The 25,727-nt window shown below is 43.9% G+C and overlaps 2 protein-coding genes across 2 annotated transcripts; both read right to left on the bottom strand.

Moving 5' to 3' along the window:
- Window positions 1–3,186: 3,186 nt before the first annotated feature.
- LOC308675763 (natriuretic peptides A-like) lies at window positions 3,187–7,315 on the bottom strand (the record flags this gene model as incomplete). The annotated part of the gene is made up of 3 exons (XM_081341286.1): window positions 3,187–3,192; window positions 5,317–5,604; window positions 7,211–7,315. The coding sequence occupies 3 exons, from the start codon at window positions 7,313–7,315 to the stop codon at window positions 3,187–3,189; spliced, it is 399 nt and encodes a 132-aa protein (XP_081197412.1).
- A 9,255-nt stretch (window positions 7,316–16,570) lies between these two features.
- On the bottom strand, window positions 16,571–20,031 carry LOC308675692 (natriuretic peptides A-like; the record flags this gene model as incomplete). Its single annotated transcript, XM_081341182.1, has 2 exons — window positions 16,571–17,614; window positions 19,912–20,031. 2 exons carry the CDS (start codon window positions 20,029–20,031, stop codon window positions 17,339–17,341), a joined length of 396 nt encoding a protein of 131 aa, XP_081197308.1. The 3' UTR covers window positions 16,571–17,338.
- Between the last annotated feature and the right edge of the window lie 5,696 nt (window positions 20,032–25,727).

The raw sequence follows: 25,727 nt of genomic DNA, 5'->3' as shown, positions 1-25,727 counted from the left end.
TGCCCAATTGTTGGCATCTTGCTAGGCTGGGGATGTATGGATTTATACGTATAAATTTATACCTATAAATTTATACGTATTTATTTATACGTATAAATTTATACATATGTATAAATTTTTACAAAGTAAGGTAGTCCTGGAAATTTAGGCGACACTGCAGTACATTGTCAAGAGTAGGTGCCACGTTTGTTGGCCTGGTTTCGTTTCACGATCCAGATGACACATCTCTTTCTTCTCCCAGGTGTATCAATAATGTGTGTTTTAATGTGTGCGCTCTAATCAAAAAAATTTTTTTTAAAAAAAATCCAGTTACACCCTTCAGGTTTCTAAAAAGTAGTGGTAGGACTTCTCGGTTTTCCTCTTTGTCCCGGCTTAAAATCATAGCTCAGAATTGAATGAAGAGAAAGCGATTGCCGTAAAACGGCCCCCGGTCTCTCCTGCGCTCCACAAAATTGTGTCGAGAATTGTCTTCCCCTCCTTCCCGCACCGCTCTTATTTAATTCACATTCCCCCATCGAATTGGCTGGATCCCACTTCACTGGCCACTTCCGGGTTGATAGCTATGTTGATGGATCCTGGGACACTCTAGGAATTCTCCTTGTTTCTGCTCTCTCGTCACTTCCAACAGTATTAATATCCATTCCAGAGGGAGAAGCACACGAGACGTTTCTTGGGTTTTATCAGCTCTTATCAATATTTTCATTTCCAATTGCACTTTCCCCTTGTCGTCGCCAGTCAAATCACGGGGAACTAATTTTTGTGTGTGTGTGCGTAACACTTTTGTTTTTTTAAAAAAATCATGTTTCAAAGCATTCTGGTCAGAGAATGTGCTGGATATATGTGTGTGTATATATGTATATATATATATGTATGTATATATATATGTATGTATATATATATGTATGTATATATATATGTATATATATGTATGTATATATATATATATATATATATATATATATATATATATATATATATATATATATATATATATATATATATATATATAAAAATTTGGATTTGAGCACTTGTATTCTATAACCCATGGTTCTTCTCTTTAAAAAAAAAAACAAACCACAATAAAAAGCCTCTTTTATGTCTTTGCGGTCCGCCCAGATCTCTCTCATTGAGTCTTTCTTGCCGTTTTTGATTTTATTTTATTTTTTCCCCCCCAGTGTTTAGCTTTGTTGCATTTTTATTTTATTTACCAATCAGGAGGAAAAGTAAAAAAGGAGACATTGGTAATTTCTTTTCTCTATTTGCAAATGAGCATTTTTTTTCCTACCCAGAGACATTTTAAAGCTTATTGGAATGCTTAATAAAAGTGGACAATTTTCGTTTCCACGATTATTCAAAGGTAGCGTGCTTCCGAACGTGCAGGCTCACTGTCATTTTCTCCCAGTCTGCTTTGCAGATGCATTTGGACTTTACTTCGCATGGACATTAAGCCAGAGACAACAGCAACAGGTTTATCATACGCTCAGCTGTGTTTTTTCCATCAAGGAATAAATTTCTCTCCCATCACTACTGAGAACCTTGTGTTCGTAAGACCTTCTTAAGTCCCTGACTATCAGGAGCCCATTCTCTGGATTGGCACAAATGTTAAATCACAAAACAATCCACACCAGTTTGCCCAAGGCATTAAATTCCCAATGCATTTAAAACACACACACACATTTAAAACTACTATAGCTGAATTTCCTATATTTTGTGTGCCCACTTGCTGGGTCATTTGTCATCCTGAAATAAGCACTTAATGCAAAGATAAGTAATTTTTTAATTTACAATCTTGTCATTTTTATCTCAGAAATAACCGCTTTGAAGACATTTTGGCATGTTTGCCAGCCTAGTTTTTGCCAACTGGAATTTCCCCTTCTCGGGAACAAAATATCCTAGTGACATCTCTGAAGGAGCAAACAACTTTAAGTACAGTGTTGTTGTTGTTTTGCAATCCCCACTTGTGTGTGAGAGAGAGAAAAAGCAACCTAGAATTAAGGAGAAACTTCCTAACAGTGAGGACAATTAACCAGTGGAACGGCTTGCCACCAGAAATCGTGGGACCTCCATGACTGGAGATTTTTAAGAAGAGACTGGACAGCCACTTGTCTGAAACGGTGTAGGATCTCCTGCTTGAGCAGGGGGCTGGACTAGATGACCTCCAAGGTCCCTTCCAGCTTGTATTCTATTCTACTCTATTCTATTCTACCCTATTCTATTCTATTCTATTCCATTCCACTCCACTCCGCTCTATTCTACTCATATACATATATATTCCGTTTTATCTCTGTGTTAACATGTAAATACACAGTCAGTTGAGATGCTGAGTTACACAAACCATTTACACACACACACATATACACACAAGAAAGATAACTACACACAAAGGTCATTAAAGTCTTTTTTTATTTAATCATACCGGTGTTCCTTCCACAAAGCCTTTGTTGCGTGCAGATGAAATAAAGCCCATAATTAAATATCTTCTCACTGTATCCTAACTATTGCGCAATGCTTGTTCATGCATCCGTTCAAACCAGAAGGGATGAAAAAATTCGATTCCTTTAATAATTCAAAGTATGAGGAGGCACAATGGGGAGGGGGGGAAATCTTTCAAATTCTCCCACAAATAGAATTTGTATAGAATTTTGTCAGCAAGACATTTTAAGGGTATTTTCTTGGCCTGCGCAATTTTGGAAAACAATATTTTCCCCCATTACTGTCTCTCATCTTCATACGTCAGGGGTTTTATTTATGGGGAAGAAAGTCAGATATTGTTACACTCTTCTTAATTTATCAATAAAAATTGGGCAGGGTGGAAAGATCTCGCCCTGCCTCTGTCCTTGGTGCTGAATTTAAGAATTCCTAGTTGCGACTTATCCAGGAGATTGAATGCATAGACCGGAAGGGAAAGCACGTATGTCTTTAAATTCATTTAAATTCACGTGACTAGGGTAAAATGTTGGATTTTTTTTCCTATTCTTGATCTGAGAAGGGCTGATTTACAAGTGCGGTGTGTTTTTGCTGGGACCTCACCACTGCACTGTGGGATATATTTCGGTCGGAGCAAAATCCTGATACTCTGGAATCGGTGTACTAAATTTTTTGCTGGCAGGAAGAATCTTCGTCGTAATGAAACAAAAACACCTTTGGGATAAGATGACTTATGGAGGTAATTTCTTCCACCCAGTTTCACTTCTGTAAAAGAAAAAAAAAAACGTGGTTCACCTTAACTACCAACCCATGTTTGGAAATTGCAGTCCTGTGACCAAGTTAGATTTTGAATTTATTTTACAGGAAAGAATAAGGCAGTTTAGAAATCAAAACACATGAATAATAGGATTAAATATGGAGGCGAAAAGTGACTTTTTTATTCCTGCCTTTCTCGAAGCTAGTTTTCAAGGCCTCCCACCCTCCTTACAATAATTTTCCGTTTATCTGGAAAGAGAGATACCCATTAAAAGCTGACATTTGTAGATAAATTTTTAAATGCAAACGCTTTTAAGATAACACCCTTCTCTTCATTTAGACCCGGGGTTCCCAAATTCTGCTCATTGATCCTTCCTGGATTTTCAGATTGTTTGCACACACCCTCAAACTTTTATTACATGAAAATAATGTAATAAATAGTACTTTAACTAACTTTAGCTATAATATAGACAAGGCCAGCAACTTGCTGGCAGCTGAACATCCAAATCAGGTCACCCAGTCTGACAGATAGGAATGGAATGGAATAAAGAGGGAATGGAATAGAATAGAATAGAATAGAATAGAATAGAATAGAATAGAATAGAATAGAATAGAATAGAATAGAATAGAATAGAATAGAATAGAATAGAATAGAATAGAATAGAATGGAATGGAATGGAATGGAATGGAATGGAATGGAATGGAATGGAATGGAATGGAATGGAATAGAATAGAATAGAATAGAATAGAATAGAATAGAATAGAATAATAGGAGGAATGAAGAATGGAATGGAATAGAATAGAATAGAATAGAATAGAATAGAATAGAATAGAATAGAATAGAATAGAATAGAATAGAATAGAATAGAATAGAATAGAATAGAATAGAATAGAATATATGGAATAGAATAGAATAGAAAATATGGAATAGAATAGAATAGAATAGAATAGAATAGAATAGAATAGAATAGAATATATGGAATAGAATAGAATAGAAAATATGGAATAGAATAGAATAGAATAGAATAGAATAGAATAGAATAGAATAGAATAGAATAGAATAGAATAGAATAGAATAAAGGGAATGGAATAGTATAGAATAGAATGAAGATGAAATGGAATAGAATAGAATGACAAGATAGAATAGAGTAAGAATAGAATAGAATTAGAATAGACTTAAAGAGGGAATGGAATAGAATAGAAGGATAGGATAGGGTACAATAGAATGCAGAATAGAATAGAATAGAATAGAATAGAATAGAATAGAATAGAATAGAATAGAATAGAATAGAATAGAATAGAATAGAATAGAATAGAATAGAATAGGAATGGAATAGGAATAGGAATAGGAATAGGAATAGGAATAGGAATAGGAATAGGAATGGAATAGAAGGATAGGATAGGATAGGATAGGATAGGATAGGATAGGATAGGATAGGATAGGATAGGATAGGACAGAAAATTAGAATAGAATAGAATAGAATAGAATAGAATAGAACAGAACAGAACAGAACAGAACAACAGAACAGAACAGAACAGAACAGAATAGAATAGAATAGAATAGAATAGAATAGAATAGAATGAAGAGGGAAAGGAATAGGATAGGATAGGATACAATAGAATGCAGAATAGAATATAATTACAATAGAATAATAACTATTGTCACTTTAATGCACACTAATCAGCATACATTAACATGAGATTTTGTTGCATACAGCTCTCAAAGGGTCACCACCTCCAATATACACTGCATAAACATGAGAAAAAAATAAATTATGCATATACCCACATACACAGACACACACACACATACATGGCCCAGAGAAAATACAGTCTAGTTTGGATGTAAACACCTCATCTTCAGGGCCAGGGACTACAGAAGATTAATTGACCCCTGCTTGACCTTCCATCCTTTTTTGACCACTTCTTAACACCCATTTAACTGCTCCTGGGTTTGGTCCATCAACTCTTGGACGTTGATACTGACCACTTGACCAAACCCTGGTTTGGATGTTTTCCTGGTCAACAGAGCTTCAATTGCTGAACTGATTCTCCCCCCAGCCATTTAATTGACATGGTGGAACTCTCCAGGTTGCAACTTACGTGTCTTCTGTTGCACCCAAGTCCGCTCACCGACCCTATTCTGTCCAGCCGTTGTCCGAAGCAGTTGGATAACCTGCGGGGGCCACTGAAAAAGCCCCCCAGTTTGTTTCGCACGGCTGCCGCTGGGGCTCTTTCGGGGGGTTGCCAGTTGACGCGGCCAACGCCGCCTTCGCTGGGGGGTCTTGAGTATTCGCCATCCCAGGATGAGATTAGCTGGTCTGCATCGCCCACTGGTTCTTCGTTGGCTTCCTTCAGATCGCGCTCAATTTCTTCCTTTTCTGCCAACACCACTTGACTTTCAATCCTTTCCAGAAGATCCTGAGAGCAAAAGGGGAAATGAAAAAAAAACGTGTTTTGCAAACTCTTCTCTTAAAGTTGGTCTCTCCTGAAGTGGTTGTCTGTATTCCCGCTAGGGTGCAGAGAGACACACCGGGGAAAAAAATATTCCAGGGCTGTCCACAACCACTTATTAGTTGTGAAAATTCAACCTTTCCTTCAGCATTTGGCTGTGCTGATTAATTTAACAGACTAACAGAATGGGAAGGGACTTTGGGGGTCTTCTAGTCTAACCTCCTGCTTATGCAGGAGACCCTACACCATTTCAGACAGATGGTTGTCCAGTCTCTTCTTAAAAGTCTCCAGTGATGGAGCGCCCACAGCTTCTGGAGTTAAGCCGTTCCACTGGTTAATTGTCCTCACTGTCAGGAATTTTCTCCTTAGATCTAGATTGCTTCTCTCCTTGATTAGTTTCCATCTGTTGCTTCTTGTCCTGCCCTTTGGTGCTTTGGAGAATAGGTTGACCCCCCTCCTCGTTGTGGCAGCCCCTCAAATATTGGAACACTGCTATCCTGTCACCCCTTGTCCTTCTTTTCACTAGACTAAAGGTAAAGGTTCCCCCGCACGCGCATGCTAGTCGTTTCCGACTCTAGGGGCCGGTGCTCATCTCCGTTTCAAAGCCGAAGAGCCAGCGCTTGTCCGAGGACATCTCCATGGTCATGTGGCCGGGATGATTAGACGCCAAAGGCGCACGGAACGCTGTTACCTTTCCACCGGAGTGGTCCCTATTTTTCTACTTGCATTTTTATGTGCTTTCGAACTGCTAGGTTGGCAGAAGCTGGGACAAGTAACAGGCGCTCACTGCTACGCGGCACTCGGGATTCGACCCGCCAAACTGCCGACCTTCTGATCGGCAAGCTCAGCGTCCTAACCCACTGAGCCACCGCATCCCTTTTCACTAGACTAGACGTACCCAATTCCTTCAACCGTTCTTCATATGTTTTAGCCTCCATTTTCAGGTAGTAGTTTGGGAAAGAGAAGATAATTAGTAGAAGCTGAGTCAAGAGAAGATGACTAACGACTCGAAAGCAAGGCAAGATCAAAAAGAAGGGTCTTTTTCTCAACTGCGCTACAATGTCTTATCTTGGACCAATTCACACATGTATCATACACAGTCCTGTGGTCTGTTAGACCCTAGCCCATTGAGTACAGATCCTTTCTGGGTTGTATACAAACTTCCAGTGACTATGTCCATGGTTTTGAAGGCCAGACAGCAATCACAGCATTGGGTGTTGTCGCCTATTAATCATAGTTGCCTTTCTTTTTTTTTTAGACTGGTATGGCCGGTCTACAGAAAAGAAGGACTAGGGGTGACATGACAGCAGTATTCCAGTGTTTGAGGGGCTGCCACAAAGAAGGAGGGGTCCACTTATTCTCCAAAGCACCTGAAGGCAGAACAAGAAACAACAAATGGAAACTAATCAAGGAGAGAAGCAACCTGGAACTAAGGAGAAACTTCCTAAAAGTAAGGACAATTAACCAGTGGAACAGCTGCCTTCAGAAGCCAGTCTGCCCTCAACAACTTGAGGTTCTCCCCAAGTTAGCCAAGGCTTGTCTCAGGTTTGACCCGACCCCAGATGGATCTTACCTTGAAATCTGCTAGATCTGACCGAGAGATGGGCTGGGCCCCAGATGGACTTTGGAGGTGAGCAGCAAGCAACAAGGAGAACAGGAAAGGAATCGTTGAACCCATCATCTCCAGGAACCGGCCTGTCTCCGCACTCTGCCCGTGGTCGCGTCGATTCCACGCCCTCTATCTTTATATCTTTTGGGCGGCGAAGCTCATGCTTGAAGAATGAACCCCACATTCCATCACCCTGACTCAATAGAGACACTCAGACCCCGGAGCCAGGAGAAGATTCCCTTTTAAAGTGATCTTCCTTGGGTGGAAAGCCACCTCCTGCAGTTCCCGGGCCAGCGAGGACCATAACAGTAGGGGAGGAACCCGTGACACAAGCATTCCTTGGGCCTTGTCTGAAGAGCTTTCACACTTCCTAGGTGTGAAAGAAGTTCTAAAAAATCCCTCTTTATCTGTTTTAGGAGACAGCCTTGTGTGTGTGTGGGGGGGAGAGGTTGTTATAGGAGTGGAAAATCCGATTGGCTGGGGACCATGGGCCTGCCTCGACACCCCAGCCACAAGCCACGTTGGATGTGCACCGATCTCCCAAAGCTCAGGGTTTAATCAGATTTAGTAATCTGCTAAACTTAAACGTGCTTCCCGACTCTCTGTGATTCTGGGCAGCTCACAACAGCCCCACAAAGAGAGGACAATACAGCCAGCAACAAGGTGGCAAGTGCGAGAGACCAGTTGGCAGAGGGTTTGGTTCTTGCTTATCTTGTGGAGAGTTTGTGGAGAAGTGGAGGCTTCGGCATGAAAATCCTCCCGAATGTGTCCGTCTTAAGAAGGGCAGAATCAAACCTGGATTAATGATGGAAAATACTTTTAACGGTAGGGTCAAAAACACGACGAGGATATCAAACTGGAGAAGGCAGAATCCACAGCTTTGAATGCAAAAAAAAAAAGGAAGGAGGCCTGCAGAAGTTGGGATGGTCCATCACTGGAGATTTTCAAGAAGAGATTCAATCAGAATAGGAGCTGGAAGGGACCTTGGAGGTCTTCTAGTCCAGCCCTCTGCTCAAGCAGGAGAATCTATACTATTTCAGACAGGTGACTTTCTAGCCTCTTCTTAAAAACCTCCAGTGACGGAGCCCCCATGATTTCTGGTGGCAAGCTGTTCCCCTGGTTAATTGTCCTCAATGTTAGGAACTTTCTCCTTAATTCCAGGTTGCTTCTCTCCTTGATTAATCAATCAGGATAGACCTGAATAGAATACCCGTAACTTCTGTTCCCCTGGTTAACTATCCTCACTGTCAGGAAGTTTCTCCTTAGTTCCAGGTTGCTTCTCTCCTTGGTTAGTTTCCATCCGTTGCTTCTTGTCCTGCCTTTGGGGGCTTTGGAGAATAGCTTGACTCCCTCTTCTTTGGGGCAGCCCCTGAGATACTGGAAGACTGCTACCATGTCTGCCCTGGTCCTTCTCTTCATTAGACTAAAAGGTAAAGGTAAAGGTTCCCCCGCACATGCGTGCTAGTCGTTTCTGACTCTAGGGGCCGGTGCTTATCTCCGTTTCAAAGCCGAAGAGCCAGCACTTGTCCGAGGACGTCTCTGTGGTCACGTGGCCGGCCTGACTAGACGCCAAAGGCGCACGGAACGCTGTTACCTTCCCACCGTAGTGGTCCCTGTTTTTCTACTTGCATTTTTACGTGCTTTCGAACTGCTAGGTTGGCAGAAGCTGGGACGAGTAACAGGCGCTCACTCTGCTACGCGGCACTCGGGATTCGACCCGCCAAACTGCCGACCTTCTGATCGACAAGCTCAGCGTTCTAACCCACTGAGCCACCGCTTTATAAAGCAATGCTAATACTTTAAGTCATTTTGATTCTATGCCTCTGTTTATACAACCGAAGATTGCATTCACTTTTTTGGCTGCTGCCGCACCCGGCTGGCTCATGGTTAAGTGATCGTCCACTGGGACTCCAAAGTCCCAGTTACAGTTTTTGAGTCAGGTTTCACCTAATTTGTCTGAAACCGTTTAGAGCCATGGTGGCGAACCTATGGCTCAGGCAGCACGCAGAGCCCTCTCTGTGGGCACGCACGCCGTCGCCCCAGTCCTAGGCCTTCAGCTGGGTTTTATAAAACCTTTTTGCTTTAGGCCTCTGCCGCCATGTACAAAAAGAAAAAGGTTCAATCAATCAATCAATTTCAACTTCTTGCGGGGGAAAAAAAAGTTCTCACAAAGTTGGAATTGATTGATTGAACTTTTTAGTCCCACCCGGTCTGCCGTTACCACAGCAGCCACGCCCACCCAATGGGCCACGCCCACCCAAAGGTCCATGCCCACCCAGCACCCGATGATACATAAGTGGGTTTTGGGTTGCAGTTTGGGCACTCGGTCTCTAAAAGGTTCGCCATCACTGGTATGGGGTCTGCTGCTTGAGCAAGGGGTTGGACTAGAGGACCTTCAAGGTCCCTTCCAGTTCTGTTATTCTGCTAGGTAGGTAAGGAGAGGGAGGGAGAGGGTGAAAGAGTGGGAGGGAGGGGAAGAGAGAGAGAGAGATTTGGAAGGGGTTAATTTTCAGAAGAGCACACAGACTTTCCAAATCCTGGTGCTCATGTTCTAGAAAGCAAGTGTGAACAACAGGGGACTTTGCTGGTTGAGGGCAAAAGGGATGATGGCTTAATGGAGGGTTGACCGCCATTTGTTGACTCTGAATTTTTTTAACGTAATGCCCCTATTGTGCACGCCCAACAGTTCTGCTCTCCAGGCCTGCTCTCCGCAAGAAACTGATATTTTTGGATTGGGAGGAGATAACGTTTGATTGACGTCTGGAGGTCTTCCTCGGGAAAAGGGTCTTGCATCTGGACAGTTGTGCTTTTGATGGTTGAGTATAGATAGTCTTCGTGCCTGAACGTAGGAGATGTTGCATCTCCAGAATGGGTCCCACCCCAGCCCTCTTCAGGACTTTATTTATTAATTAGATTTATTGGCTGCCCCTCTTGCCACGAGGTGACTCTTTGGATTAATTGTCCATGACTGCAACCGATGTTGTGTCAGAAGTATGTATGTCTAAAAGAAAGCTTGGCCTATGATCATTTATGGTCATTTTTTTCCCTGTGGGCACAATGGCACACGTTAAAAATGAAATTTAGTTGCTTCTCCTCAAAGTGTACACCTACATAACACACATTTAAGACATACTACATATGACATATGTATAGATTTACACCCTTACATGTAAATATTAAATACTGGCCATCTTGAATACATAACGGAAGGAGGAAGGCTGAGAGTTCACAAGGTTAATGCTGCATGGAATGAAACTGGCTGAATCTGGATGTTCCGCTATGGGTACCACGAAGCCCCCTCCTCCCAGAAGGGAACAAGGAAAACAGGTCGTGAAGAGGGTGTGTGGTGTCCCAGACAATCTTACGGACCCTGGTCAAACAACGCTTCTGTGCTACGTCCTGGATGGGTGGGAGGAAACTGCCGATGATCTTTTCTGCTGTCCTCACCACTCTCTGCTCCGCCTTCCTATCTGAAGCAGGGATGCTTCCAAACCAGACTGTGATGCTGATGTATGACAGGATCCTCTCAGTCGTCCTTCTGTAGAAAGTGGTCAGGACAGGGGAAGGAAGATGTGCTTTTCTCATGCAACACGGAAAATGCAGGTGCTGTTGAGCGACGAAGCCAGCCTGCTTGTTAACTGCACACCCAGGAATTTGATGCTGGTAATGTGAATATGAGCATGGCAAACTAGGCGGGGCATTGTTTTATTTTTTTTTAAATTCTTTTTTTATTAATAATATCAGATACGAAACTGCAAAAGAAAATAATAGGAAAGATCATGGAGGAAAAAGGGAAGGGAAAAGCATAGGAAGAAGGGGGGAAAGAAAGAAAGAAAGAAAGAAAGAAAGAAAGAAAGAAAGAAAGAAAGAAAGAAAGAAAGAAAGAAAGAAAGAAAGAAAGAAAGAAAGAAAGAAAGAAAGAAAGGAAAGAAAAAGAAAGAAAGAAAGAAAGGAAAGAAAAGAAAGAAAGAAAGAAAGAAAGAAAGAAAGAAAGAAAGAAAGAAAGAAAGAAAGAAAGAAAGAAAGAAAGAAAGAAAGAAAGAAAGAAAGAAAAGGCGTTAACTTCCAGGTCCCATTGGCGGAGTAGAATAAAATAATCATATCAAACCTCAGCTTTTTACTTTTCCATACCGTAATAGTTTGAGCTAGCCATTTCTACAAAAACAAACCTACACTTTTGATTCCCACGACGGATGAATGGCTGGAGAAGTCGATGGAGTTAGCAGAGTTGGCTGAACCGACTGCTTTGATTAAAGACAAAGACACAACGGCTTTTGTTGCGACTTGGAAACCACTTCTGGACTTTGTGCTCGAGGTGGGGGAAAAAAGACTTTGATTTTGAGTTTTAGGGAGGACCTCCTTTTACTGCTTCAGACTCCCTCCCGGGCCTGGGGCAAGGACACCCCCTCCCCCATCACCCCAATTTCTCTGCTTTTTTTCAGCTTGTAGTTTGGGATCCTTTTATCCATCCTATGCTGTGATTGGCCCAAAGGATCAGGAAGGGTCCTGGCTTGGCAACAATTCGTTTAATGACAAAATTACAACAGCACTGAAAAAAAGTCACTTAGAGGGATAGAATCAAGATCAGGTGAAGTGTTACTACCACTTTACAATGCTTTGGTAAGGCCACACCTGGAATACTGCATCCAGTTTTGGTCACCACGATGTAAAAAAGATGTCGAGACTCTAGAAAGAGTACAGAGAAGAGCAACAAAGATGATTACGGGGCTGGAGGCTAAAACATATAGGGAACGGTTGCTGGAATTGGGTATGTCCAGTTTAATAAAGAGAAGGATGAGGGTGACATGATAGCAGTGTTCCAATATCTCAGGGGCTGCCCCAAAGAAGAGGGAGTCAAGCTATTCTCCAAAGCACCTGAAAGCAGGACAAGAAGCAATGGATGGAAACTTGTCAAGGAGAGAAGCAACCTAGAACTAAGGAGAAACTTCCTGACAGTTAGAACAATTAATCAGTCGAACAACCTGCCTCCAGAAGCTGTGAATGCTCCAACACTGGAAGTTTTTAAGAAGAGACTGGACAGCCATTTGCCTGAAATGGTATAAGGTTTCCTGCCTGAGCAGGGGGTTGGACTAGATGACCTCCAAGGTCCCTTCCAACTTTATTATTATTATTATTATTATTATTATTATTATTATTATTATTATTATTATTATTATTATTATTATTATTATTATTCCCATTTTTTTCACACTTACCACCTTTGTAGCATCCCCCACGGTCACATGACCAAAATTTGGTTGCTCGGCAACTACTTCATATTGATGCCGGTTGCAGCATCCCGGGGGGGGGGGTTCATGTGATCCCCTTTTGCGACCTTCCGACAAGCAGGGAAGCTGGATTTGCTTAATGACTGCGCGACTAACTTAACATTTGCAGTGATTCACTTAACAACTGTGGCGAGAAAGGTTGTGCAATGGGGCAAGATTCGCTTCATAACTCTCTCGCTTAGCCACAGAAAAGTTGGGCTCATCTGTGGTCGTAGGTTGAGGACTACCTGTAGAAGGCTAGGGTTGGCTTACGACATGAACATTCCTGAGTCTGGAAACCCACCCCCCCTTGAGCGAAGATTAACATCCACTATTTAGTTGATTCTCCTCTGCTCCTGATTTTATCAGGCAAAGAAGAAGTATTCCAGAATCTGTGGTGCTTGCGTTAACCTCCAGGGCGATGGATTTTCTGCAGAACCGAAGGCGCAAATGCTTAACTTTCCCTGTGGAAAGTCTTCTGAGTGTGGCAGTGTTATGTGCTCCTGGCTACCTTCCTTCGTGGCCAGAGGCAAGTTCGCCTGACCCGTCACCAGTCAAGAATCAGTGAAGGCATTTTGTTTCATGTATTACAATAGGTGGGAAGAGAAGCTATCAAAGTTTGGTTCTCTCCAACGTTCCAACCCAAAATATTCCCTTCTTTATACAACCGTGTCCCAGCCGCCACATCCCTCCTCTTTCCCCATTGACTGAGGTACTGTGAGGTCACGCTCTTCCCGACCTATGTATTTCCTGCTACATACTAAATCATACATCGCATTTATTTATTTATTTATTTATTTTAATTCCATTTATATCCCGCCCTTCTCCGAAGACTCAGGGCGGCTTACAAGCTTAGCAGTAGCCTTCATTCTATGTATATGCCTGCTTATTAGGGCTTTCACACACACACACCAAGCGGCATTATTACAAAGTCAGCTTAATTGCCCCCAACAATCTGGGTCCTCATTTTACCTACCTCGGAAGGATGGAAGGCTGAGTCAACCTTGAGCCTGGTGGGACGCGAACCTGCACTAATTGCAGGCAGCATGTACATTAAAATTAGGAGGTAATGTAGGGCAAGGTGTGTCAAATAATATTAATCCACTAATTAGGTATGCTCAGTTACCTGTTTTGAGATATGGGGATATTTTATGCCTTCTTAGAACAATAGGTTCTTTCCTGTTTTTCAGCTCAGCTAGTTTTCCTGTTACCCAATTCAGCTAGCTAGGTGTTTCCTCTTGAAGCTACTTCCTCTTACAGCTAATTCCTCTTACTGTTTTAAATTTCAAAGGACTTTCATTCACTTCTATCAGCAGCAGGATAAGTAAATATAAACCCCAGCGGGGGGAAAAACTACGCTGAGCAGAATGTTGGCACCTCTGGGATAAAATAGCACGAGCTGTATTTGGGCGGGGCAAAGGGTGTGGGTGTGGCTGAAGCAGAAAGTGGGTGTGGCCAAACAAGATTGACTTGTTTCAATCGCCAGCCATTTTGTCCAGAAACTTTGCTGGCATTTTAAACGGACCTTCTCCGATGCTATTTATTTCTTTATTGATTTGATTTTTCCCCGCCACCTCATCTCACATCTGTGACATTTTTCCCACCCCCTGCTTTAGATCCGGAAACCATCACTTTCATTCACTCGGCACCTGCTCAGGCAAGGACGTAATTACGGGCGGTCCTTAATTTACAACAGTTCATTTAATGACCATTCAAAGTCGCAACGCCGCTGGAAAGAAAGTGACTTGTGACCGTTTTTCACACTTACGAGCCTTGCAGCGTCCCCGTGGCTCACTTGATCAAAATTCAGACGCTTGGCAACCAACTATTTATGACGGTCGCAGCGTCCCGGGGTCACGTGATCCCTTTTTACGACATTCTGAAAAGCAAAGTCAGATTCACTTAACAACCGTGTTTCTAACTTACCAACTGCAGTGATTCACTTAACAACGGTGGCAAGAAAGTAAAATGGGGCAAAGCTGCCTTAACAAATGTCTCGCTTAGCAATGGGAATTTGGGGCTCCGTTGTGGTCGTAAGTCGAGAACTGCCTGTATTTTAGACCAGGGGTTCCCCAACCGGGCTGTGGCCACTGGGCCACAGGGCCATGTGACGGGATGGCCAGTGCACACACACACACGCACGTGCACTCACCCCCCCACACTCACGCTAGCACCACCCATAGGATCCCGCCAGCACTAGCGCCACCCCGTTTGCAGCACTCGCACCCGCGCAGCCCCATTTGCGCATGCGCATGCGCTCACGTGCGACCCGTTTGTGCACGTGCATGTGGGGCTCATTCTTGTGCGCGCAGGCGTGCGACCGATTTGTGCATGTGTGCACGGAGAGGTGCATGCCTCCCTTTCCGGGCCGCCAAACCAAAAAGGTTGGAGACCCCTGTTTTAGAAAGAAAGAAAAAAGAAAGAAGAAAGAAGAAAAGAAAAAAGAAAAACGGATAGGAGGACTCCGATGCCTTAAGTCCTTAAGAGGAATAAATCTCGCATTTGAGCCACTCGGCTGCAATTTTAATATTTTGAGGTCCCTCACAGTACGTGAAAATTGGGGGTGTCCCTTTGAGTGCAGTCCTCGGCTTACCGCCACAATGGAGTCCAAAACTTCTGTTGTTCAGTGAGACATTTGTTAAGTGAGTTTCGCCCCATTTTCACGACCTTCCTTGCCACGGTCGTTAAGTGAATCACTGCCGGTGATAAGTTAGTGACATGGCTCTTAAGCGAATCTGGCTTCCCCCCTTGACTTTGCTTGTCAGAAGGTCGCAAAAGGGGGTCCCAAGACCCTGCGACCGTCATAAATACGAGTCAGTTGTCAAGCATCTGAATTTTAATCAGGCTGCCAAGGTCGACAGTGTGAAAAGTCCTAAGTCACATTTTTCAGCGCCGTTGTAACTTTGAGCAGTCGCTAAATGAACTGTTTTAAGTCACGCCGGTAGAGATCCCTGGAATGTGGATTGAGGCCCTCAGACGGTGCGAATTTCATTATTTATTTTATTTTTATTTTTTTTTAAAAAAGAGAGGGAAGGGTAATAGCAAACTCGTTTAAAACGCAACGTGGCCGGAAGAGTCGAAAAGCGTGCGGCGCAATCCCACCCCCCCAAAAAAAACCAAAAACAAAGACGATAAGATAATTGTAGATTTTAATGATCGTTTCAGGCTACAAGTTCTCTGTGCTGAAAATAAGAAAAAAAAAACTTTTTCTTTATTTATTTTTTTGAAAAAGGAAAAGAGGGAGGAAAAGAAAGAGAGAAGCAAACGAAGGCAGGTAATAAATAAGTTAATAAATAAATAAATAGACGGAGGGCTGTCTTCTTCCAGCGCCCACAGGTTGGGAAAAAAATAAATCTTCGGAGATTCACACGCCGCGGGGAAAAAGGAGCGGCTTTTAGTGTCTTCTGAATCCTGAAAGCAAAGAAATGTGGGGAAATTGATTAAGAGAGGGGGGAAAAAATCTCATCTGGAGAACTATTTATGCTGAACGTTACCACGTCAATTTGGGGTCCCAAGAAGAGGAAGCCTTTGCTTGAGGCTAGGGGGCTAAATACAGGAAATCCTCAACTTACAACCGCAACTGACCCCACCTTTTATGTTGCTAAGCGAGACACTCTAGGGATGCTGTGTGAAAGGCGCTCCTAAGTCCCTTTTTTCAGCGGCGTGGCAACGTTGCGAACGGTCGCTAGATGAACCGTCCTAAGTTGAGGATGAGCTGCAAGTGTTTGTGGTAGACGAAACGACGGGCAGCGTGGTAGTTACTATTTCAAGTTTAAACCTATATTGCTTCCTGTTTCCCTCGGCCGAGTCGCAAACATCCAGATCGTGGTTGTCCCAAAGGTTTTTTTTTTTTCAAAAGGCAACACTTTTTTCCTCGAAAAGGTTTCGCTTCCCCCACAAGAAGCTTCTTCGCTTCCAAAGAAGAACCGAAGAAGCTTCCTTGGGTTAGGGTTAGGGTTAGGGTTAGTGGGGTGGGGTGGAGGAGTGGAGTAGAGTAGAGTAGAGTGGAGTGGAGTGGAGTGGAGTGGAGTGGAGTGGAGTGGAATGGAATGGAATGGAACGGAACGGAACGGAGGGGAGGGGAGGGGAGTGGAGTGGAGTGGAGTAGAATAGAATAGAATAGAATAGAATAGAATAGAATAGAATAGAATAGAATAGAATAGAATAGAATAGAATAGAATAGAATATGGAATGCAGAATAGAATAGAATAGAATAGAATAGAATAGAATAGAATAGAATAGAATAGAATAGAATAGAATAGAATAGAATAGAATAGAATAGAATAGAATAGAATAGAATAGAATAGAATAGAATAGAATAGAATAGAATAGAATATGGAATGCAGAATAGAATAGAATAGAATAGAATAGAATAGAATAGAATAGAATAGAATAGAATAGAATAGAATAGAATAGAATAATAGAATAGAATAGAATAGAATAGAATAGAATAGAATAGAATAGAATAGAATAGAATAGAATAGAATATAGAAGAGAGAATAGAGTAGAGTGGAGTGGAGTGGAGTGGAGTAGAGTAGAGTAGAGTAGAGTAGAGTAGAGTAGAGTAGAGTAGAGTAGAGTAGAGTAGAGTAGAATAGAATAGAATAGAATAGAATAGAATAGAATAGAATAGAATAGAATAGAATAGAATAGAATAGAATAGAATAGAATAACAGAGTTGGAAGTGATCCTATAGGTCATCTAGTCCAACCCCATCCCCAAGCAGGAGATCCTACCCCATTTCTGACAGATGGTAATCCAGCCTCTTCTTCAGAGCTTCCAGTGTGGGGTGTGTGGGATTCCGCTGAACAGGCTTAATAATGGATCAGAAAATAGGTACCGACTCACCTTTGCATCCCATCCCACTAACGGATCCGATCCGGTCCAACCGTCGGCCGAAGCAGCCCGATTCTCTCAGGCTTTTGGCAGCCTGAATTCCTCTCATGTGTTTTAGCAGAGCCGTCCGGTCGGAAAAGACGGGCAGATCGTCGGCCGCAGGCTGATCATTCAGGTCTTCTTGGGCCTGGATTTCAAAGTCTTCAGGGTTGCCCTGTAGCTCCTCCATCAGGGCCACTTTCTCCTCCAACGTCTCCAGGAGAGCCTGGGGTGGGAATTGAGAAGGTTTGTGTCAGTCACAGAACAAGGCCGTCAAATCTACTGCCAAAAAAAAAAGGGCGGGGGTAGCATCGTCTTCCTAGATCAGGGGTCCTCAACCTTGGCAACCTGCCTCCAGAAGTGGTGAATGCTCCAACACTGGAAGTTTTTAAGAAGAGACTGGGCAGCCATTTGTCTGAAATGGTGTAGGGTTTCCTGCCTTAGCAGGGGGTTGGACTAGATGACCTCCAAGGTCCCTTCCAACTTCTTCTTCTTCTTCTTCTTCTTCTTCTTCTTCTTCTTCTTCTTCTTCTTCTTATTATTATTATTATTATTATTATTATTATTATTATTATTATTATTATTATTATTATTATTATTATTATTATTATTATTATTATTTTAAGACTTGTGGACTTCAGCTCCCAGGATTCTTGGCTGAGGAACTCTGGGAGTTGAAGTCCACAAGTCTTAAAGTTGCCAAGGTCGAGGACCCCCAACCTAGACAACTGATGGAGCCTTCATTTTTTATTCCCCCTGGATGCTAGCATCCACATTTTCCTATCCTGCCAAATGTGTCCTAAAGGTGCTTTCCCCCCCCCCAAGAGGCAACGGGACTTCCTTTTTTTCTCGCTGAAGACATTTCGCTTCTCACCCAAGAAGCTTCTTCGGCTCTGACTGGAGGGTGGGGAAGGAAAGGACCATCCAGTTGGAGCCGAAGAAGCTTCTTGGAGGAGAAGCGAAACGTCTTCAAAGAGAAAAGAGAAAGTCCCGTTGCCTCGTGGGGGGAAAAAAAGCAGACAATCATCGCCTGGATGGCTGAGAATCTCCACGGACGCCTGTCAAACCTGATTTCAGCTTAGCAAGGGAGAGCCAGTCGGTGGGTCAAAACTCAAAAAAGTGCACCAGTCAGCCATTCCGAAGCAAAAATAGAAATGGAACTGGCACTTCTCGGGGCATCGTTGGCTGGCCCCAAACGTTGGCTCCCTCTTCTCTGAGGGAATAAAAAAAGAAAACGCCTCTTTTTCCTCCGTTTTGGATCCTGAACTGATGAGGCTCCCCCGCTGTCTTAAAATAAGTTCAAGGAAGGTGAATCCGTCTGCCTTGCTGGAGTTTCTCCCGACGTTTTGCAAAACTCCCTTTCTTTGCATCGGCGCTGGCCCCGTTTTTCTGGGGCCACTGGGAGCAGCACCCACTCCTTTCCTTAGAATGACAGATTTTGGAAGGGACCTCGGAGGTCTTCTAGTCCAACCCCCTGCTCAGGCAGGAGAGCCTAGAAGACCATTTCAGATAGGTGGTTGTCCAATCTCTCCTCTCTGGCTAAACCCACCAGCTTTTTCTGCCGAAAGTGCGCAGGCTTCGCCATCGTCTACCTGCTTCCAACGGAGTCAGCCAATCTGTGACCTGGGTAGGACATTTAACTGGGCTCCCCTAGGATAGACTGCTCCTGAAGCTGGGTTCCCCACGAGTAAGAGCTCCTGAAAGAATTCTCTCTAAGAGGCTTGTGGCTATTACGAGGCAGAGGAGCTGGAAGGGACCTCAGAGGTCTTCTAGTCCAACCCCCTGCTCAGGCAGGAGAGCCTAGAAGACCATTTCAGATAGGTGGTTGTCCAATCTCTCCTCTCTGGCTAAACCCACCAGCTTTTTCTGCCGAAAGTGCACAGGCTTCGCCATCGTCTACCTGCTTCCAATGGAGTCAGCCAATCTGTGACCTGGGTAGGACATTTAACTGTGCTCCCCTAGGATAGACTGCTCCTGAAGCTGGGTTCCCCACGAGTAAGAGCTCCTGAAAGAATTCTCTCTAAGAGACTTGTGGCTATTACGAGGCAGAGGAGCTGTAAGGGACCTCAGAGGTCTTCTAGTCCAACCCCCTGCTCAGGCAGGAGACCTTATGCCATTTCGGACAAAATGTCCCAGAGGTGGTTTTTTTTTCCAAGAGGCCACTGGACTTTCTTGGTTTTCTCTGAAGACGTTTCACTTCTCATCCGAGAAGCTTCTTCAGCTCTGACTGGATGGTGGGGAATGGAAAGGATTTATACTCCTTGCAGAAAGCTGGTCATACAAGTATAAATCCTTCCATTCCCCACTATCCAGTCAGAGCCGAAGAAGCTTTTCGGATGAGAAGCGAAACGTCTTCAGAGACAAACAAGAGAGTCCAGTTGCCTCACCTTTGGGACAACCAGGACCTGGACGACGGAGAATCTCCACAGACATTCGGATGAAATTTGCAGGCAAAATTCCTGCCAGCGCCTGTGGGATAAGCCTTCACAGTCCAGATGGATCCTAAGGACCGCGTTCTCTTACCTCCATGTTGGCTAGCTCCTCGGCTGGGCTGAGGCTACGGACGGGGTGAGCCGCCGGACACTGGAAGCAGAGGAAAAACACCAAGGAGACCACGGTGAGGAGCGAACCCTTAGCATCCATTCTTGGAGATCGGCGTCGGCTGTTTCCAGAGGTAGCTTCCTCCGTCTTCTCTCTCGGATCTGCTGCTCTCCTTTCTCCCGCGAGTTCTTATATGCCCTCCAGAAGCTAGCTCCGCTTTCCCGGGTTATCTGGAGCACATTCCAGCGCTGTCGCTGGCATGCTGCATTTTTCCAAGAGAAGATTCTCTTTATTAGGTGTCACGGGGGCAACGGCTGTTTTCAGAGGCATGCGAGTCACAAGTCAATGATTTCATGTTGCCGGACCTCGGCGTCGATACCACGAGCCGAGATTACACAGCATCCCTGGCTGGGCATTCTTCAGATTTTCTCCCCTTTTCAGGTCGATGGCCTTTGTGGGAAGACGGTCTTTAATTTTTCCCAAGCGGGGCAAAAGGCATCCCAGAGAAACTGCCTTGTATAGAAAAGGCACAAAGGAAGGCAGACATGTTGGTGTCTAACGTAAACATCATTTATTGCTACCATATATGGCCTACACAGAGCACTTTCTGACCCCCAATATTGGGGCTGTTTTCCCTCTGGGAGTTTTGATTTTGACATTTGTCAAATTGTTTGTTACTCCCAACACAAGTTGTTGACACAAAGCACGCAGCCCGCCGCCCGAACTTAAAGCGACCCATTTTGTGATCCGTTGAACCGTGAAAACTACAAAGCAAGTTTGGCTAGTTGTGCACGCAGGGACGTGCACAATCCAGCTGCTTCTTAAACGCTGGAGGGAAATTGCTCCTCTCTGCAAGGTAGAGTGCTTCTGAAGATGGAGGATCTGAATCTTGGTAGCATGTGTGCGCTTGTGAATTGTGTATAAAAAGCCTGCGCCGTCTGCAAGGTATTGTAGAGCGGGGAGGAAAGAGGATTTCCCCCCCCCCTTCTTCCAGTGATTGAATTTGTACATGCTCAGCCATCCCATGCAACCTTTCTTTCCGTGCTGAACTCAAGTGTAAGAATTTGGGCCCTGTGGGTTGTTGTTGTTGTTGTTGTTTTGTCTCAACTGAACTGCTGAGAATCTCCAAGAAATCAAACTTAGGAAATAATCCCAGCTGAGCGAATGAATCCGGCCAATCCGTGCCACCTGATTGTGCCACCCAGGGTGAGGTTCTTAGGATCAACACCAGGAATTGGGAAGCGTGTCCGGGAGAATAACTCATTTACTGTACCGCTCGGGCTGTGCTTAACGGAAGATGGAAATGGCGTTGTTCTTGATTTTCTGCCATCGTAAGCCGCTGCACGAGGGGCTGGCCTTCCGTGTTCAAAGGCAGTCAACCGCTAAATGTCAGTGTCGGAGGAACTAAGCAAGGGAGCTGGAGAAGAGCAAGGAAAACCTTGCAGTGGGTCATTAATTTCTACCAACGGGCTTCTGGGTTGAGGTCAGTTTTGACCTTGAGGGGGGAAAGGCCTGGTGGCCGTGGAGGTCAAGGAAAAAAAAATCCGGTCGGAGCTGGACAAAGAAGGAAACGTAAGGAGTTGGGGTTTGTTTGTGTGTTTGTGTTGCTGTCCGAGGTGCTGAACTATATATATATATCTATATATCACTGCCTCGCAACTCGCTCAGAGCTTAGCAAGGGTCACCCAAACCTCTTGAGGTGCACAAGGAGATGTGAGAAATTGGTCGTTCCGGGCACTCCAGATCGGCCACCACTAGTTGGAACTCACCAATGGACATCTGGACACTTCCCTTTTGTAAGGCAGTTGCTTTTCAGGATTCTTTCCCCTCCCCTCTGCTAGACAAAAAGCCAAGTTCTCCGTTTCTACGAAACATTTATTGACGCTCGTGACAATCGGATTTGGGTGTAAAAGGGTCTCCAGGACTGTGGAGGTACAGCAGTTGAAGACTGACCGTCTGAATGTTGAATTGAATAGCCTGTATTGAACGTTAATATTTGAGACGGCGTGGAAAACGGAGTGCATCTTTTCGCAGGGGGTGGAAAGGAGATGATAGTTTTTCTTTCCCAGGTGTTGGAACAGAGCGTATTGAGGGCCTTGCTCTCCGTTTACTTCTGGAGGAAGATAATTGTTGAGGAAGTTGTGAAATTCAGCTTCTCCGCCTCCTCCAGCGACCTGAAACAGAAAGTTTAAAAAAAAGGAATGGGCGAAGGGGTTCGTTCCATCATTCCCGAAGAGAAGCAAAAATACCACATTTTTAGATTCCCCAAATCCCGTTTCCGCTTAGGAGAAGCCTTGCCAGAATGTAGAAAAGAATAGATGAGGGATGCAAAAACCTTTCAGGATGATGGGCCCTTTGGGTGAGCAGTGTAACATGGAAGGCAACGAAGCCGAGTGATATGGTAACTCTCCCACCTTGGACAGCAGAAAGAGAATTCAACAGGTAGAGCTGAGCCCTTAAGATTATCTAGTCTACCTTTGTAAGAACTTGTCATTCCCCTGTTAAGTTTCTCCTGCAATGACTTTCCACCAGAATTGCCCCTTCCCGCAACTTATAAGTAAACTGGAAACTGAATTTTGGAACCCAAATTCTTATTTGTCGCTTTCTGGATTCTAAAAGCGTTCTGGATTCGGTCACCCTTCTCCTGCTTTGGGGAGGGGAAAATAAAAATAAAAATATCGCACCTAGCATGCGTTATTATGCCTGAGATGTTTTAATTCTCGCCTGACAGTTCTTTCTTTCTTTCGATTCGTTTTGCAAAACTGGCAAAGGAATACGCCAGCAGCCGACTTTTCCTGGAGAGATTAGACCATTTTCATCCCAGTTTTAAGATTTAAAGGTAAAGGTTCCCCCGCACACGCGTGCTAGTCGTTTCCGACTCTAGGGCTGGTGCTTATCTCTGTTTCAAAGCCGAAGAGCCAGCGCTTGTCCGAGGACGTCTCCGTGGTCACGTGGCCGGCGTGACTAGACGCCAAAGGCGCACGGAACGCTGTTACCTTCCCACCGGAGCGGTCCCTGTTTTTCTACTTGCATTTTTTACGTGCTTTCGAACTGCTAGGTTGGCAGAAGCTGGGACGCGTAACAGGCGCTCGCTCTGCTATGCGGCGCTCGGGATTTGACCCGCCAAACTGCCAACTTTCTGATCGACAAGCTCAGCATCCTAACCCACTGAGCCACCGCGTCCCTTTTTAAGTTTAAGATTTAGAGAACCTTAATTTAAAAAAGGGTGATAGGAAACAGAGGCCATTCCACCCCACCGGGGGCAGATATTATACACACATGCAGTTGTTGGAAAGTTTTCTCCCCTGCTGTGGTTGGTTCAGAGTGGTTCTTGTGTGTGTCTGTGTGTGTTTTTTTGTGTGTGTGTGATTCCAAATCCAGACTGGCCTGTGTGTGTGTGTGTGTGTGTGTGAGTGGGTGGGTGGGTGGGTTTGAACAGCCCTACATTGTGAAACTCTTAAAAGGGACCTACGTGGTTTGTAGGATTTGCAGCCGAGTCCCGTCTGGGTCCCAATCCGATCGAGCCTGATTCCGAAACATCCGGAGACGTATCCCCTTGAAGCCACCAGGAATTTTCTCCACTGTGCCTGAGAGAGGGAATCCTGAAGTTGGGGCAGATGGGAAGGGGTAATCTCAGTGCCTCCAAGGTCAGGATCATCACCACTGTCACTTGCACCGCCGGTTTCGTAGTCCGGAGCTTCCAGATCCTCCTCCTGGTATTTTTCTCGCAGCCGATCAAGGAGGTGCTAAAAACGGGAGAGGGCGAAGAGAAAACGGGAACGTTCTTAAAACAGAATCCTCTCTCTCTCTCTCTCTCTCTCTCTCTCTCTCTCTCTCTCTCTCTCTCTCTCTCTGGATTTATCCCTGCCCCATCGAACCCCTGCGGAAAGCCTGGTTTGGTTGCCGAGCTGTTTCCTGCTTATTGTAATTGAACGAGATTCTAGTCCTCATGGTTCTAGGTTTGTTAACAAGAAGGTGGCAGAAGACCGCCTTCTACTTCAACCATCTACATCCCGGTTGGCAGATGCTCTGCCTCAAGATCGGGAGATCTCGTGAGATCCCCCCCGGATTTTCAGCAAACTGGAGATCTTGGATCGGCAAATGCCTCTATTTTATTTAGGTATGGATTTAGATTTCCTGTTACTCAACACCACCACCACCCATCTCTCTCTCTCTCTCTCTCTCTCTCTCTCTCTCTCTCTCTCTCTCTCTCTCTCTCTCTCTCTCTCTCTCTCTCTCAGATGTCTCACACCCTCAACTGCACACTGTTCCCCCAGCCAGAGCAGCCCTGGCAGGAGACGTTTTCCTCCCTACATCTTACCTGCAGCAACTGCAGATCTTGGCCAGAGGGACTCCACGTCACTGGATGAGCCCAGCCCGGCACGGCCGGCAGAAACCCCACGAGCAAAGTGAAGGAACAAGTCAGAACTAGGCAGCCCATCTTGTCTGCTGTGTCTCAAGGCCTCGGGGATGTTTGTGGGACGGCAAAGGAAGGCACTTGGTTTTATAAGGCCCTGGCAAGGAGCTTTCTCTCTGCTTCAAGCCGGCTGGGGTCCGGTGGCAAAGGGCACGAATCTTGATAAGGAAACCGGTTCTAACTAGCCCGGCTAGCAGCTGAGAGTTTAGGCAAAACTGCCTCTGCTATTCACCCCCTCCTTATCCAGGAAAAGCAATTACAGTGATGTTGACCTGCCGAGCACACACGGCTGCCATTAAACCTTACAGCCTGGGGCCAGGAGATGTGTCTCAGGTTCCCCTGTCCTGGCGGGCCTCAGACACACACAAACACACACACACACACACAGAGAGAGAGAGAGAGAGAGAGAGAGAGAGAGAGAGAGAGAGAGAGAGAGAGAGAGAGAGAGAGAGAGAGAGAGAGAGAGAGAGAGAGTCCTGTTTGAATCTTTCCAGCTTCTCTATTAAGGGGATTGTGTGTGCTTGGATCTATCACTTTGGCCTGCTAGGTGATTGGACGTTCCTTGTCCAGTTTGTGCTCATGACAGACCGAAGGAAGAAGATGCAGTGAAACAAATTAGAATAGAATAGAATAGAATAGAATAGAATAGAATAGAATAGAATAGAATAGAATAGAATAGAATAGAATAGAATAGAATAGAATAGAATAGAATAGAATAGAATAGAATAGAATAATAGGAGGAATGAAGAATAGAATAGAATAGAATAGAATAGAATAGAATAGAATAGAATAGAATAGAATAGAATAGAATAGAATAGAATAGAATAGAATAGAATAGAATAATAGGAGGAATGAAGAATAGAATAGAATAGAATAGAATAGAATAGAATAGAATAGAATAGAATAGAATAGAATAGAATAGAATAGAATAGAATAGAATAGAATAGAATAGAATAATAGGAGGAATGAAGAATAGAATAGAATAGAATAGAATAGAATAGAATAGAATAGAATAGAATAGAATAGAATAGAATAGAATAGAATAGAATAGAATAGAATAGAATAGAATAGAATAGATAGGAGGAATGAAGAATAGAATAGAATAGAATAGAATAGAATAGAATAGAATAGAATAGAATAGAATAGAATAGAATAGAATAGAATAGAATAGAATAGAATAGAATAATAGGAGGAATGAAGAATAGAATATAGAATAGAATAGAATAGAATAGAATAGAATAGAATAGAATAGAATAGAATAGAATAGAATAGAATAGAATAGAATAGAATAGAATAGAATAATAGGAGGAATGAAGAATAGAATAGAATAGAATAGAATAGAATAGAATAGAATAGAATAGAATAGAATAGAATAGAATAG

This window comes from Vipera berus, assembly GCF_964194415.1.
Source record: "Vipera berus genome assembly, chromosome: 17".
Lineage (NCBI taxonomy): Eukaryota > Metazoa > Chordata > Lepidosauria > Squamata > Viperidae > Vipera > Vipera berus.
Note: the sequence above shows the minus strand (reverse complement) of the source record. Positions and strands in the feature narration are given on the sequence as shown.